The 17,286-nt window shown below is 50.5% G+C and overlaps 1 protein-coding gene across 4 annotated transcripts in view; it reads left to right on the top strand.

Moving 5' to 3' along the window:
• Window positions 1-12,462: 12,462 nt before the first annotated feature.
• The window catches only part of NEDD4L (NEDD4 like E3 ubiquitin protein ligase), an 86,499-nt gene continuing 81,675 nt past the window's right edge, over window positions 12,463-17,286 (top strand). For 3 of the 4 annotated variants that reach the window (XM_056513404.1, XM_056513405.1, XM_056513406.1), the window contains exon 1: window positions 12,465-12,703. In XM_056513404.1, coding sequence (XP_056369379.1) covers window positions 12,656-12,703 — 48 coding nt within the window. In that variant the 5' untranslated portion in view covers window positions 12,465-12,655. Of the gene's footprint in view, window positions 12,704-17,286 lie in introns of all 4 variants that reach the window. The other variant, XM_056513403.1, reaches the window with a different exon arrangement.

Here is a 17,286-nt window from a genome sequence, read left to right on the forward strand (position 1 = left end):
GGTCATATTTAGGAATGACAGTAGTGCTGTTCTGTCATATGCACATTCGTTCACAAATAATGCAATTTAGGGCAAGTGGAACACAGGTATGGTTACCGATCTGAGTAAATATAAAAAACTGGGAAATTCTGTCTCCTAAGTGATGATGGGCTGCTGCTCTGTACTAAAAGTGATCTTTGTTTTGGACTGGCAGGTACTGGAGAGATCACTTGGTTTCTTTTTCAGCAGCAACAATATTCGATTTTCCTGTGCCAGAAAAGTCTTGTTCAAACAGACTTGGTTTTCCTAAACAAAAATGTGATGCTGAGTTCCAGAGCAGTGTCTTTCAGCACTTTTCTGTTTTACTGCCTGCCTCAAATTCCTCACACCAGAATAAAACCAAAGTTAATTAAAATCAGGAATATTTTGGCTCACCAAAGCAGCAGAGGTTACCTGTGCCTTTGACAACTCCTGTTCTGTGCAGAATGTTAATTCCTGCCCAGGGCTGAACATTTGGCTTTGATTTCAGTATTCACAAGGTTGCTGCATGCAAAGCCTGGTTTGTGGGACACACTGTCAGGAAGGAGTTTACTGGAGATAAAAGGGCCCCTTAACAGTGACTAATGGCCCAGGCCAAATATTGGTTTTACACTTGCACAGTACAGACCCATGTCTGAGGGAAACAGCAGCTGTTCCCTGCGCTGGGGCCACGAGGATGAGCATCCACCACTGCCCCTCTCAGACCCTGGCCTGGTCAGCTCCAGCAGGTATTGCCAATTCTGCTTTGGGACTTTTCTCCTCCGTCCTTTCCTTTATGCCTCAGTCTCATCTTTCACTTGTGCCCCTTCTCCCCAAAATAGCAACATGCCTTAGTCAAAAATCTGCTCCTTTCTGTCCCACTGCTCCTTCTGTCCTTCCCAAAATCTATTCCTGTGTGTCTCGTTCTGTCAGGGTTTGGGACACAACTGTGGAGAAAGTGTCATACATATCAGTAATTCTGTATTTAAGCAGTTCTGAACACACCTATTTATTCACATTCTTATTTGACTCCTTTCCTAATATGCAGTAACCAGAGGATAAGGCAGATTGTCTTTCTAAGCAATCCTCTCCCTGTTCATCTTTCCATTGTTTTCTCTATCAATTAATCCAAATGGGGGGGAAGAGTTTAGTTCTCTATACCTTTCAGCTAACCTGGGATCAAAAGTAAATTAGATGGTAATTTTGAAAATAATTAATTTGAGCAAAGGGCAGATGCTACAACTTGTATAATTTGTAGGCAGTAAATAAATGGTGGCAGTTCTGCATGCTGAAAGAATTGTGCCTTTCTATGTTAAAATGTGGAGGGTTTCCTCTTTTTCCTTTTTTAGGAATTTGAATTAAAAACTTTCAGACAAAATTGATAGATTAGAGTTAGATTACAGCTTCCTAGACTAAAGCCCTGTTTCAGTGTTGAGAAGGCTGAGCCCAGACCTTTTGGAAGTTTCAATTTCCTAACATCCATATCTAGAAGAGAAGGAACCAGCAGATCAAGCAGATCAGATCCTGAGCAGCTCCAGTGTTACTCCTTGCTTCTGCCAACAGATGGGGAAGCACACCACTGAATTCCCAGCGTGAGCTGCTGCTTCCAGCTCTGCTGCAGCTCCTGACTGAGCACACTTGGCTTTAAAATCCTGATCTCCCCGTGCCAGAGCTGCATGCTGTGCCTCAGGACCAGTTTAGGAAGCAGGAGGCAGTGGGGCTGTGGGCTCTGGGAAGTGCCAAATGGTACAATGACACCTTCAGAGCAGTGCATACACACGTGGCTTTGAAGGATGAGACTGGAGCTGGAAATCACTGAGCCCAGTTCTGTGCCTGTTTTCACTCTGCTTCCTTTCTGAATTTCCTTTCCCCAGAAGAGCTGAACTGATTCAGACCTGGAGCTGTGAAGTGTTCAAGCACTTCATTGCTTGTGAGGTTCTCACCTGGAATTTCAGAGGGAAGGTGAGTTTTACTCACAGATCGGTCTCTGGGCCCTCTTGAACTTGGAAATGTTCTCATCAGAGTACACTTAGGAAGTCTTTTTCTTGTTTTCTTGGGATTTTTGTTTTGTTTTGTTTTTGTTTGTTTGGTTTTTTTTTTTTTTTTTGTTGTGGTAGTGGTTTGTTGGGGTTTTTTGTTAGTGTTATGGGTTGGTATTTGTTTTTGTTAGGGGTTTTGTTTGTTTTTACAGTAGAAGGTTTGTTTTCTTTTTTTTCTTTTTTTTTCTTCTTTTTCTTTTTTCTTTTTCTTCCTAGAAGTCTGTGTTGCCACAAATCACAATTCAGGCTTTTCTGGGTGTCACTCTTCCTTGCTGCATCCTGTCTTCTGTGATTTGTGAGGAGTCTTTCCTTAAGGGAACATTATTCCTGCTTAGCTGTCACCCAGTGTATCCCATTGTTCAGCTCTGGGCAATTGTTTTGGGATATTATTGATTTTATGACTTGCATTGTTGTCTGCACAAAACCAGGCCCATTTGGGGTAATTTGCTGCTTTCATACATTCTGAGGGAAGGGAATCTATGTTGGCTTGCCTAAAGCAGCAACAAAACCATGCTGCTATTCTATGGGCTTTGAAAAGGGAATCCATCTCCTGTTTTCCTGAAGGCACTTCTGTGATCAGGAATTACTACAACATTACTCAGAGCCCTTTGTGCAGGCGTTTACTCTGGGATGTTATCCCAGATAGTGCACCTTGCTGTTCTCCTGACTGGTGCCATGCAAAAAGAGATGGGAGAAGCCAATCTGCCAGGCAGGTCTAGCTGCAGTTCCATGAAAAGTCAGAGTGCCAGGGAGTCCTCCAGGAGAGAGCAATGATATTGCTCACAAATTCAAAGCATTGTACATGATTAAATCATCTCTGAAGCAGCTCCAAGTGATATGTCCTAGTGAAGAGATTCCAGTGGCTGAAATGCTTCTCACACACCAGCAGGCAGGGAATACAATTAAGGGAAGAAAGAACAGCAAGGGCAAATTGTGGCTTCAGGGTAGGCATCCAGATGCTCCTAATGGATTGTTCTGCCCTCCAATTGCTCTCTGGCCACATGGGCAGCCTGTCTGGGCAGGGAAGCAGAGCTCTGAGACACAAAAGGAGCAATAGGTTATGTGGATTGTGATTTTTTCTCTGTTGCAGGAGCAGTTTGAAGGAGGACACCCAGCTCTGTGCACAGATTTCCAGCAATGTTCCCTGCACACAGGAGCAGGTAAGGAGGCATTTATGGGCAGCCAGGTCCTGCCATGGCACCACACAGCTCTGAAGGCAGCTGTCCCCAGGATCCACAGGGATTGCCCATCATGTAGCAGCATCCCTGTTTCACCAGAGACACGTGGAAGTGAGTCAGTTGGTTTGTTTGGGGGGAAGCTGCTGCTTTTAGCCACTTCACAGTGCCATTTTATGCAACATGTTGGTGAGTGGGCCTGTACCAAGAGCCATGGATGTATATACATACAATACATATATATTTGGCATTACAATAAAGTGGCCACATAGATAGATAGATAGATAGATAGATAGATAGATAGACATAACTTGTCACAGCATCCTTTTCTTATTTTACTGGCTTAAAACTCCCATGGTTCTTTTGCAGGCTCCATAGATACAGGAAAAAGAAATTCTTATGGTCTTTGCACAAGGAAAGTTCCTTGTGGAAGTTGAAATGCTGTTCCCTATTGACATGGCTTGAAGCCTGAAATTAAGGGGGAAGTATTCCAGAAAAGGAATCACTGAGCAGAGCTCATGTGGAGCTGTGGCAAAGATTGATTTGAAACAGAATGAGGGCAAGGAGAGGCTGTACTGGCAGCTGGGAGTTGGACTTTGCTGATCCCTGTGGGTCCCTTCCAGCTCAGGATAGTTTATGATTCTATTCAAGACTTAAAATTAATATGCAGAGAAGCATGAGCTGACTAGAAATTCACTCACTCATCCAACTTTAAGCCCCCATTAGTGCTTAAAATGGCTAATTAATGATGTTAGATGGTGAAACATTCATTTGATTAAACTCCCAGAGTAAGCAGAGTGGAAATGCCTGAGCACTGGATTGCTGGTGAACATGATTTATGCTTTGTGTGTGTTGGTCTATAAAAATGTCAGCAATCTTGATGTAGGCACATCTGCACTAAATTTGTGCAGCTCCTTCAAAAGTGCTGTTATTTGTTTTGACCAAAACAAGTCCATAACATATTCCTGTTCTGGGTGTGTGCCCACAGGAGATGCACCCAGCTCTGGCTGAGCAGAAAAGATGCAGAGCCGTGGGGACTCCGTAAGGATGTGCAGCCACCCACAGAGTGACACGTGCTGCAGCTTCTGGCAGCACAGAGTACCTTCCCTGATGGCTTTTCTCCCTCTCCACCAATCCTCCTCCCACTCAGCAGAAAGGTGGTGCACAGGCTCTCACAGATGCCATGCTTTCAGCCTGACTCTGGAATAATTTAACCCATCTCTGGAGAGCTGCTCCTGACTCTGCAGTGTGCAGCCTGTACCCTCAGATAAATAACACACCTAGCTTCTGGTTGATTACTATTTCCTAGTCTTGCTCTCAGAATTCCTGCAAGTTGTTGTTTTGCCAGAGAAGCTCTGAGGAGCCTTGCTTGGGTGGATGGAGCTGTGCTGTCCCCAGCTTCCCTCTGCCATGTGTTGCCATCCCCGTGAGTGTCAGCAGAAATGACTGTGCTCAGAATTTCTGATCAGAAATGCTAACCATGTTTGTCTGGTGCAGAAATGCCAGCCTTCTGAACCTCAGGTAACCTCAGATGGTGCTTCTGACAGATCTGTACCTCTTCCTTGCTGCTGAAGATTCCTCTCTGGATCCTTCTGTGTCAGAGGTGTTTGCTCTTTTGAGGGTGGTTTCAGTACATGAGGTTTGTGATCCTGTCCCTGGAGAGTGTGTTCTGCCTTTGGCATCAGCTGCTACCTGGAGGGCCCTCTGGCAAGAGGAGGTGTCACTCACTGTGTCCTTCTGGCTCCTCTTGCCAGCACACCAGATGGACACAGACATGGCAGCACCAGGAGAACAACCTCCACATGATGTTCAGCCAGGTCAGGGCTGAATTTCACCCATGGCCACCAGAAGTTCAGAGGGTGCTATAAGGAAGTGTAACCTTACAGAAATAAATAGCAAGGCAGATAAGGTTTTACAGCAAGAGAAAACATCACAGGTTTTGTATAATCTGGCACTGGCCATTTTTGGTGTGCCAGGGTAAGTGTCTCTACTCTGTTGGTTGATTGAGTAAAAATGTCTGTGTGTGTAATTCACAGGCTGGGTGGATAGAAATGATTCCTCTTCAGAGCCTAAGCTGGCTCTGTAAGTATAAACCCTACAAATTCCTCTTTTTTCAGGGTGAGGTCTTTCCAAGTAATCAAATTTTTACATTTTTGCACAATTCTTAATCCCATTCCATTCTTCCCTTGCATTTTGGGCACATTTGGAACTGTGCCACCACTTGACCCCACATATGTGCATCAGCTCCATGACTCACTTGGAGCATTACTTGCTGCCCGTGATGAATGTTGGGTTTGTGTAACAGATCTGTGGCAGAGGGGTGAGCTCCCCCAGGATTTCTGTGAATTAGAGGAATCTGGGATACCCTTTGTACACTTGTTTCATGCTTCAGTGTTTGACTCACGACTCTAATCTGGTACCATCTCCAAGGCTTTATGTACCTTTTACCCGCCTACAGCTCAGATTGATTTTCCTCCTACTCACCCTTTTGCTCACTACTCTCCTCCCAGCTCTCCTCTAACTAATCCCTCTTGTTTCCCTCTGCTCTGCTTTGTTTGTTCCCTCTCTTCCCTCCTGTGTGTGCTCAGCCTGCCCAGCCTGGGGATGCCATGTGGGCCTTGCAGCCCAGGGGAAGTGCCTTGCTGGGCTCCTCAACAGACTGACCCTGAGCATTCCAGGAGTATTTTGGAATATGGCTTTTCTTAACTGGCATTCCTTATCCTACACCACAACTCTCTTGTGCTGTTAATCCTCAGCAATCAATTATTAGACTGTTTGGAATCTGTGTTTTGGAGAGAGACCCTGCATTTCCCAAACCATCCCCAGTCTCTGGGGAAATGTTGGGCAGCTTGAGTTGGAGTTAGAAAAACTGCATAAGAAAATAGAGGGAAAATATTCTGGCTGTTTTGCAGATGGCCGCTTTCATGGTATGCCCCTCAGCCTGCAAGTGAATTGTTTATAAAGACAATTTCTCTAAGCACAGACAGCAGATCCATTTCCCTGCTGCAGTCACACTCACAGAAATCCCAGTGAAACACTTACACATTGGCATTCTGCAATTTCATTGCTGCAGTACCCACTGTGGGTTAAGGCTCCTTGGGAAGTGCAGGCAATAACTTGTGCCATGACAGTTTGCTTTGGTTGAATGCACAGAAAGTTTAGAAAACAATACAAGCCCAAATGGAACCAAACAGTTCATTGACCAGGAATATCCAAAAGCCTCAGTGTGAGCTGATGGGATGGGAGCCACATCCTGGCAAGCATTTCATGGAGCTGGAGCTGAATCTTCCCCCCCTTTAAGAGGGATGCTGTTGCTCTCTGTGCCCAAGGATCTTCCAGGGTCCCCAGGTCATTATTATCCTTCTTCTAATGAGCATGTTTTACTAAAGAGCAGGTATTTCCTAGAAGATTTGATTTGATTTGATTTGATTTGGGGACATCACCTGAAGGAAATCACAAAAAGTCAGTTTTCTCCCAAATCATTATAGCCCTGTATAGAAATGGTTGAAAGCTTCTTACAGCTGCTTTCAGGAGCACCTGTCAGTATTATCTGAATTCACACAACTGAAATGAAGGCACAGAAATGGCAAAGCTCATTGCTGCTTTTGGGAGAGGGATATCAAACATGTCTCCTTTGGACAGGAACAAAGATGGGGGGCTGAGATCTCCCACCAACCCACTGAAGTAGTTTGTCTTTATTGTTATTAATTGTACGCTTGCCACACTTGAAAGGATCTAAGGGGCATGTCTGGGGAATCACTCCTGTTTCTCCTTCAGACATGGTCAGGTGGGACTGGGGGTTTGACCTGCCTCCAATTCTACAAGAAACAAAATCCTGAGGCTGTCTGGATTGGAGGTGAGTGAGTGAATTCTCCTCCAGAAAGATGAAGTAGGGATAACCCATTGTCCTCGTTCTTCCAAGATCTCCCTGGAGGAGGAGGACTTGTCCTAACTTGGCTAAACCTCCACAAAGCTGCCGTGCTGCACTTGGCGTTTGGGATGGGAGAAGCCATTGTGTGCCCTGCAGACACAGGAGAAAGGACTGTCAGCTGCAGCCCCAGCTGGGGTTACGAAACCCAGCGTTCAGGAGAAATCTCCACCCTGAAAGGAGATATGCTGGGCGATCTGGAATTCCAACGGGAGGGCGGGGTGGCTGTGCTGATTGCAGCTCCAGGCAGGAATGACAGAGGATTTACAAAAGCTGGGCTCCTTCCCAGAGCTCTCCAGCTCGAACTCAGCAGTGTCTCCTCTAAGGTCTGCACAGAGGGATTTTCCAGCAAGCATTGGGGCAGGACTCTCGCCAAAAATTCACTTGCGGGATCCTGACAAGGAATTGTGCCCTCAGCAAACACATTTCAGGCTCATGCAGAGTATCCCACGGCCGTGTGTTGGTGGTGTGGTGACAGCTCCTCAGGTCCACACCAGCCTCAGGCACCTGAGCTGAGGAAAGCCCTGTTGGGTGGGGTAGCCCAATTCTGCAAGTACCAAATCCACAGCCAAAAAACGCTTTACAGGAAGGTGCAGGTCTGTTGTCTCAGGGCTGTGCTTGTCATGGCTCCCTGTAGCAGGCTGGGAGGGGAGGAAAAGAGGGTGAGGGTTGCCAAGGCACTGCTTAGAACTGAAATGGATTGTTGGGAAGGTCTCACAGAATAAGGACAGCTGGGGATCTGGGAGGCACTGGGTGTGCTAGAGATTGACAGCAGGAAAGGGACTGACTGAGAGGGTTATGGGCCTGTCAAAGCACAAATGGCTGGAGAAGATGGACAGCTGGTCCTTACTCCCCATGCACCATAATGTAAAAACCAGGAGAAATCAAATTACATAGAATTATAGAGAGGCCAACAGAAGGAGGTAATTTTCCACTCTGGCCCATTCCAGAGACAAGAGGCCAAGCAAGATGAGCCTGAATGTTAATTACAGCATCTTGTAGGTGTGGGTTTTTTCCTCCCTGGAGGGGTGAGCAGCCCAGGGAGCACTGGGGAGAGCTCCTGGCCCTGCAGTGGCCTGTGCTGTGGTGGAACAGGAGGGACAGCATTGCTTGGGAGATGCCCCAGAGATTGGAGGCTCTGGGCCTGACTCAGGCCCGTGTGACTGACTCACCTGCACACCGGGATTCCCATGGGAGCTGTGCGAAGCTCCTGGGGCTGACTCTACCCCAGCCAGGTGAGTGGCAATGCACACACTGCTCAGGGAGCCAGGCAGTGTCAATCTGAGCAAAGATACCTCCAGAAATGCTTCAGCTGTCATTCAGTTTTTCCTTTCTCTCTTTTGCTGTCCTCCCCAGGGATGTCTGCCTGTGAATCTCAGTACCACATGCATGCCAACAAACCAAGGTGTATTAACAGGCAGAATGGGAAATCCAAGTGAAAGAAACAGTCTGCAGAACAAATCTCATGGGCTAAGCAAGGTAGAACATCCTCAGGATAAGCAGTGACTGGCAGAAAAGCCCCTGCCCTGTGCCAGTGGCACTGCTCCCACACTGCCCAGAACATTTCCATGCTGTGGAGATGGGGAGCTGCAGGGAATTGTCTGCAAAACAGGCCACTGACATATCAAAGGCCTGCCAGAACAATTAGCAGCCTCTGTCCAAAGCCTTGTGGCACCACACCTCATGCAATTCTATTATTACGCTTTAAATAGCGCCAAAATGTTGGGTTTTTCCCTTCCTGTAAACTACTGTAAATTACTGACACAAACACAGGGCTTCTGACTTCTCCAGGGTTCACCTTTCTTTTCTTGCTCATGCCTGCAGGGTTATATTGTCACTGGGAGCTGAGCAACAATTAACAATTTATGTTTTGTGGGAGCTTGGTTCAACTTGGCTTCTAGCTTTGATGAGTTTTCTATGGCATTCTCAATAATACATTATAAAATACTGACATGTTCCAAAACAGTTAATCTTTTACTAGTTTTTTATGTTCAGAACCATGCTCAGCCCCCAGCCATTTCAATAATGCTTCAAGGAAGGTATATACTGAGAACACAGGGGCAATTAGTCCAACAGCAACCTGATAAAATATTAACATTTCTTAGGAAATTTTTCCAGAAGGAAGGAGAAAAATCATCACAAAGCTAGAAGCTTTGCAGTGGGAAAAGCCTTTTTTCTGCAAAAGATTGTTAAGTAACACCATTAAATATTGAATGATGCTGAGGTGTGCCAGTACACAGCCTCATTCTGGCCCAGTGTGATGCAGATTTTATTTCTTCCTCTGCAGAAATAATGAAATCCTGTTTTAAACTACGATGGAAGAGCCAATCAGATAAAATCTGCACTTTGCCACTACTACTTTTATGATTTGTTAAGTTTACTGGAATGAGTAACACAGTGTGAATAGAACATGTTAAATATCCTTTGGCAGTCACTGAAGTACAATAACCATTTAAAAGACAGGAGTTACCAAATTCCATGTGCAGCTGGTGCCACATCAAACCAAAGGGAGCCTTGTCTGGGTGATTTTCACCTCTGCACTCTCATTTTGTGTTTCACCAGAGCTGTTGAGAATAAATAAATAATAAATTGAACAGCAAAAAGCAAGTCATTCTGGGCAGCCTCTGGCAGCAGTTTGCTCTATAATGCTGTTTGGTGAGCTGGAAGCATCCAGCTCATTTCCTAAAGAGCATTTTCTGCTTAGGTCGGGGCTCTATTAATCTGTTCAAGCCAATTCTCTCAAATCCAAACCATCTGTATTTGGGAAGATCATGGTTGATATGGATTCTCCTTGTGTCTGCTGTCACTAGAGAGGGATTTACAGTGTAAAGTCTCTCTACTGGCATGTTACAGTGACCTTCTAAGTAGCATCTCTCAGTGTTTGGGTAACAGCTGGTGCAGTGGAGTCCAGCAGGGACACAAGAACAGCCACAAACACTGGAATGGCTGAGCTGTGGCAGTGTAGGATGGCTGCAAGGAGTGGGGATAGCTGAGCTTTCAGTGTTCCACCAGGTGTTTTACTGGCAGCTCCCAAGGATTCCTTGGGAAACACAGCAAGGTTCAGGTGCCATTCTTGTGGCAGGAATTCCCAGGGGAGTGCTGTGGCCCAGGAAGCCACTGCTGCATGTTGTCCTTGTGCCCCTGGCCCGTGCCCTGGCTGTGTGCAGGGCATGCAGCACTCACAGCACTCCCACTCCCCACTGCTTCCCCTCCTGACAGGTGGAGCAGCCCCAGCCCTCCTGGAGAGCTGCCAGCCATCAGACACACTAAATCTATTTTTCAGAAAGTTGTAAATAATTCATGGGGCTGGGTTCTATAAAGAGGCCAGTTATAAATCATCCGAGCGGCACCTGGAGACTTCTGATGTCAGCATTATCACATGAATTACATCTCTCCAGGGCCATCTATTATTGTAAACACAATTCCAGGGAGGAATTATGCATGTAACATGCACAGGCAAACAAACAAGTCATCTTCAGCCTGGATTCAATGCTGAAGCTTTGCAATTCAACTGAGTTGTTAGTGGCACTGATTTTCTCCTCTGGCCTCAGAGATCCTTTCATTCTGTTCCTCTACAGGTACATTTTTCCCTGGGGAGAAACCTGTTGGTGGGATTGCTGGACTGTACACCACCAGCAGCCCAGGTGCTGTGAGGTGCAAGGATAAAAACCATGGGAGTGATTCCAGAGGGACAGGAACATGTGCTGCAGAAAAGATCTGCATTCTGAGGTATCCACATATCACCATCTTTACTGTGCTGGGATTGCAGTCCACTTACAGCTCTTGCATTACTCTAACTGTTTCTTTTTCATTCTGCACTTCAGAAATTGAAATATTCTTGAATAGAAACATGCCAGGTTCCTGATGGTTTCCAACTCTCAGTGTCAGCACAGAACGATTTGGTGGCAAAGAACTGAGATGTGTTTATGGACTGAATGAAAGGACTCCTGAAATCCTGGTTTCCTGGTATCCAAGAGATGGGAGTGGTGGAGATGCTTCTGTTCAAGCAGCCAAGTAGGTGAGTGAAAAGCAGGGGGGAAAAGCTACACCTGGAGGTGGGAACGATCTGCTGAGCTCGGAACAAAGAGGAATAAAACCGAATCTGTCTCGGTATGAGGCCTGCGGAGGCAGCCTGGTGCTCCTGGGGAGCCCTGGCCGGGCGCAGAGCACAGGCTGCTGCTGGGGAAGCCCAGCCCTGCCCTCCCTGCCTGAGCACGTGTGTTTATGGCCAGGAGGGACCCGTGGCAGTGCAAAGGCTGAGCTCAGCCTCCCCAGGCTGGACTTTAACAGCTCGTGCTCAGCCCCGAGGCACTGCTGTCTGGGCAGAGGTCACATCCTTCCTGCCCCAAAAAGGCTCTGGAAAGGCTGGAAAAACGCTTTCTGGCCTCCAGACTGGTGTGGAGTCCATGCAGAAAAAGGGATCTCCTTTTTTCCTTTCTGCTTGGCTCCGTGGAACACTGACAGGCACAAAGCAGCTGAGCACACAGAGCCCTCAGTGCCGGAGAGCCCCGTGCTGGGCTGTGGTGACAGATGTGTCCCGTGCCAGCAGCCCCACGTGCCTCTGGCAGCACATTGCAGAACGTGTCCGGGCACCGCTGCCACGAACTGCCGCACCGCCTCCACCTGGGCACCAGGAGATCCAGCGATCAGACACGGAGATTGGCACGGGAGGGGCACGGCTGGGCCCCGCCAGCGCGGGCAGAACACAAATCAAGAGCTCTCCTACAGCTAAAGCGGGGCTTGATTTTGCCCACAGGTCGCTCCAAGTGCCCAGTGTTTTGTTCCCCTAAAAGCCGTGATGAGAGGGGAGAAATGTCACAGGGAGGGAGCAGCTCCGAGTGCTCCGGAGAGCCGCGGGCAGCGGGGGCTTCGCTCCCGGGACACATCCCGGGACAGCCCCGGTCCCGCACGGGGACACATCCCGGGACACATCCCGGGACAGCCCCGGTCCCGCACGGGGACACATCCCGGAACACATCCCGGGACAGCCCCGGTCCCGCACGGGGACACATCCCGGTCCCGCACCGGGAGCGCGCTCGCAGCCCAGGCCCGCCGCTGCCGCCGCCGCTGCCGCCCGCTGGGGGGCGCCTGCCACACGCGCCCGCTGCCCCCGCGCGCCCCCCGCGCGCCCCCCACGCGCCCCCTCGCGCGCCTACTTCTTCCCGCCCTTTTCCCCGCCCGTCCGCGCGCCCCCTCACGCCCGTCCCTCAGGGCGGTGCGGGCGCGGAGCGGAGCGGAGCGGGGCCCCTCCCGCGCCTTGTGCCGCGCCCCGCCCGCCGCCGCTGGGCCGGCCCGGCGCTCTCCCCGCCCCGCCGGCGCTCCCCGTCCCTGCGGCCGCGCTCAGCCCCGGCCCGCGGCGGCGGCGGCAGCGCGGGCGGCCCCGGGCGGCCCCGCCCCCGGCCCCTTTCCGCCGGGCTTGGCTCCCGGCGCCTTCCGCCGCCCGCGGGCCAGCGGCGGCAGAAGCGGCAGCAGCAGGAGGCGGCGGTGGGCGGCTCGGCGGGCCCGGGAGCGGCTCCATGGCGACCGCGGCGGCGGAACCAGTGTACGGGCTCTCGGAAGACGAGGTGGGTCGGCGCGGACGGGCTGGGTTCGGGGTGTGCCGGGGCCCGTCGGCAGAGCCGCGCCTGAGGTGCGGGAGCCGGGCGAAGGTCGACGGTCGGTCCGGGAGGGCGAGCGCCGGGCGCCCCTCGGGGCTGGCGGCCCGGCCCGGGGAGCGCTGTCCGCACCCGCGCAGGTGCGGCTGCCTCGGCCGGGCCGGCGGCGAACAAAGAGCCGCGGCCGGCGGTGCTGCGGGCGGGGGCGGCCGCCCCTCGCCGCCTCCTCCTCCCCGCAGCGCTGCCCGTGTCCCCGGGGAGCGGCCGCGGGGCCGGTGCGCCGGGTACCGTGTCAGACACAGCCTGGCCCCAATGCAGATGGGGCTGATAAGCGGGGTAGGAGCCGCGATAACTAATCACCGGGTGCCGGCTTTATCAGCCCATGTTTGCTGCAGAACCAAACGAATCGTACAGGCATGAGGAGAGTAGTGCGGTTTACTTTAGGTGAATGTTAAAAATCTTAGTTAATGTCCTTTTTGTTTCATTGCCTTGGTCAGGTGCTCCTTTTCTTAGGAGCCAGTGTCATAGAGCATCAGCAGTGGGCAAGGCTGCATTACTGCGCTGTGGTTTCAGGGTATCGGCTGGTAGGAGCGCATGTATTGCTTTTATTTTTACAGGAGTGAATAGTAATTGTTGCAGTATTGCTTCCGGTTTTGCGGGGCTGAACACAACGGGTGATGTGTCAGTCTGTTTATGGTGTAGAAGAAACTGACGTTAAAAACATCTGCCTCGTGAAACTGACAGACAATATCTCTTACCTGGTGTATTTCAGAGGCACCGGGTCTGCATTGACTGTAACGTTTAATTCTCATTGGGAAGGAGGCTCCTGGGCAGGGGTGGGTGTCGTTCTGTTGTTGTTAAATTATAAAGCTGAGAGCTGAGTGATTGCAAATCTGTATGTGTGTGAAGGTAGGGGAGAGGAGAGGGTGTTGCAGGAGCCTGGGTGGTGTAGATGGCGAGCATAACAGCGGAGGAGAGCCTTCTCCTCCTTGGGCTGTTCATAAGCCTCCGTGTGAGCGCAGCAGTGCCTGGCATCTGTCCCCAGGCAGCTTTGGCCAGCTCCGGAGCATTGCCTGACCCTGCAGGTAGCTGGGCCCACTGCCGAGCCATCTGCAGGGCCCTGCTTGCCCCGGGGCTGCTGGGGGCCTGAGGGGATCCTGCCTGCTCCTGGGGGGGGATCCTGCCTGCTCCTGGGGGGCCTGGGGGGATCCTGCCTGCTCCTGGGGGGAATCCTGCCTGCTCCTTGGGGGCCGGGGGGAATCCTGCCTGCTCCTGGGGGGAATCCTGCCTGCTCCTTGGGGGCCTGGGGGATCCTGCCTGCTCCTGGGGGGGATCCTGCCTGCTCCTGGGGGGGATCCTGCCTGCTCCTTGGGGGCCTGGGGGGATCCTGCCTGCTCCTGGGCTGCTGGGGGGCTTTGCTCAGGCTTTGGGCACAGCTAAAGGCAGTGGGCTTTGCTGTCCCAACATGGGCACTCCAGAACATTTGGCTGGAGCTGCTTTTGTGCTTGTATTAGCAAGTGTGATCTGTGAGGAAAAGGGAAAGCTGGGCCACCCTGGCAGGTCCCAGGGAGGTGCCTGAGAACATCTCGCTGGAGCTTGGCTGTGCCTTTTCTGTTGTGCGTGCGCTCGCTGTGTCTTTTGTCCCTGCCTCGACATATGCTGCTACTTGCACAGAATGCTAAAGAGAAACGGAGCCAGGCAGAAATGTGTTGGCTGCTCTCACCTTGGCCTGGAGATGGAGGGATCTCTGGAGAGCAGGGGCTGTTCCTGCCGTGATCCTGAGCCCCAGCTGGTGCTGGGGGCCTGGCCTGTGCAGCAGGGGGCAAGGAGATGTGTTTGTCACTTATCTCCCGAGGTAAAATTGAGCTGTTGGGAAAGGAGCTGCTGGGAAAAGAAACACTCTGGTCTCTCAGCAGTGACCAGTGTCACAGCTGCAGTGGTGACCACAGCCACACTGCCTGAGGGACAGGAGACTATGCTTTGTTTCCCGCTTTGCTGTGCAGCTGCTGATGCTGGACACTTCTCAGGAAGAGCAGTGACCATCTAAAACTGCAGCAGGAGTCCACAAATGGAAATGGGATGGAAGAAAGAGGGAAAAGGGACTGAGGGAGGGGGGGCATGGGAAGGGTGCAGGTGGTACTCCCAGCCTGTTGGGCTGTAGTTTCGTGGCCCTGAGAGCCTGACCTGCTGTTGAGTCTCTAGTAATGGGCAGAGGAGAGCACGGAGTGGGGAGGAGGATGGTCTCTCTCAGGAAGGTGGCTGTAAGAAAGCTCTAGTAAAGCTCAAGAGGGTGAGGAAGGTGTGCTGACAGCTCTGCATGCTGGCTTGTGTGGGTAATGACTTCCCGCTAGCGTTGGCTTGGACTTGGCTCATCATTTTTTGGAAAGCAAAGTCTATTAGCTGTGAGAGAGCTGTGAGAGGCTGGGTTGCATATGTGGACATATTCAGCCTATTCATTTCCTTTGTTCCTGCCTGGGTTTGAAATGCAGTTTGCAGATCTGTTGTAGAGGGGGTTTGGAGGGCTTTGAGTGGCCTTGTGCAGTGCTTCCTCTCCTGGCACATTTGCTGATTGGAAAATGCAGTGATTTACATGCAAGCTGGACTTGCTGAGTGGCTCTCCAGAGAGAGAGAAGCAGCAGTCTCTGCTACAGAGCAGAGGCACAGGCTTCCCTGCTGCTTGCACAGCTGATGTGTGGTGGGCGTGGAGCAGGCCTGGGCTGGGAGCCTGTCTGCAGAGCAGGGCCTGCACTCATCCCCGTGGGGTGTGCCTCACGGGGTGCCTTCCACGGGGACACTGCCCCTCCCCAAGGATCTCACAGCTGCTGGCACACTGGGCTCTCGGGGATTTGGGGGTCACTGGGTCACAGGGGATGAGCCAACCATTGCAGTTTGTCGTGGCAGACCCTGTGTGTTCACAGATCGGCCTCCCTGTAAACCTGAACTGTAAAGTGCTTTATATGAATTAAAGTACTTGTAAATCAGATGCATATTGTGCCAATTTGTCACTGGGCCAGGCTGCCCAGAGGGTGTTGGAGCTCCATCCTTGGGGCTGTTGGGGACCATTGGCACACAGGCCTGGGCAGCCAGCTCTGCTTAAAAGACATCCAGGTGACTCCAGAGGTTCGTGCCAACCTCAGCCCCTTTGCAATTCTGTGAAATAATATTTATACAGGCTCCTGGAAGCTTGGGTGCTTTCATGCAATCTCTAAATATCAGTGTATGTATAAACTTGCAGCCCTTTGTTAGCAGAAAATATTTGTGAATGAAGTGTACCTCTTGTTTGTTTCGGTTTGGGTTTCTTGAGAGTCAAATGTTGCCCACACAAATCCACAAATATTTTGCTTTCTCAGTGTCCTTGGATGGAAGCAAAACTTGCAGCTCCTTGGATCTTGTTTGCTTGAATAAAGAATGGGACTTCATAAAAAAGATCCCTGAAGAGTGTCTTTTTAAACTTTAAAATATTAGGGAAAAAAAAGGTTAAAAACTGGGGGGAAGGCATATGTGAGACTGCTCTCTACAGTTCCAGCATTCTTCTCTTTTCAAGTTCTATTTAACTTCTGTGACTTGTGATTGAGTCAATTGGAATTAGAAGCTTCCTACTGAGATGACATTTTGTCATGCCTTAGAAATTATCAAAAGGATCTTATGTTCCTGAAATTATCTCGATGTGTGAGATACAATCCCATATGCCTCAAGATAAATAATTCTACATGTAGTCACTGCAGCCTAACCTTTCATCTTAGTTCTTGTGTGCTGTGCTGGGCAAAGCCTTGTGCCTGAGGAATGAATCCTGAAGGATGTCAGCACCTCAGGAGCCTGTGTGGTGCTTCACTTTACTGAGACACACTTTGGGGAAAGGGGAACAAGCCCAGTTCTGAGTATGATGGAAGTGGCTCCTATGGACAGGACAAATTCCTGTACAGCACAGGCTCACCTGCACTGGGTCTGACATTAGGGTAAAGAATAAGCCAAGGTTTGCCATGGTGGTGCTGTGCTGGATAAACTGTCTCAGACTGAGGCACATGGGAGCTTGGCTTTTGTGCCTGGTGTTTACATGTTGCTGCTGGATTTGTTGCTCTGGAATGATCTCCCTCGAGGGTGTCTCCTTCCCAGTACTGGAGTGTCGTGTTAACAGATCCCTGAGATGGGGCTGCAGAGGCCTCAAGACAATGATGCTATTGCTCATGATCAGCAGATTTATCAGGGAGGAGAAGGGCTGTGATTTTCCCTCCCTGCCTGGGCTTGGTGGCAGCAGTGAAGTGGGAGCTCAGGGCTGGATTTCTCCACTTTGCATTGAAGCCAGCCATAAACTTAGGAAGAAATGGCAACGCTGAGTTGCTGGGGCAGTGTCTGTTGTAGATGGCTGCAGTTAGATTTCAGGTGATGTTTCCTTTCGTGTGGCCTCAGTGGTGAGGCTGTGCCTTGCTGCTCACCCGGCTTCCACAGCTAGAGGTGTTTCCTGAGGCCAGGCTGTCCCCACGGAGCCCTGCCAGCACTGTGCTGGGTTCCAGAGCCGTGTCCCTTCATTGCCTGGCTCCTGGAGCAGCACTGGA

The sequence above is a fragment of the Oenanthe melanoleuca genome, chromosome Z (genome assembly GCF_029582105.1).
Source record: "Oenanthe melanoleuca isolate GR-GAL-2019-014 chromosome Z, OMel1.0, whole genome shotgun sequence".
NCBI lineage: Eukaryota > Metazoa > Chordata > Aves > Passeriformes > Muscicapidae > Oenanthe > Oenanthe melanoleuca.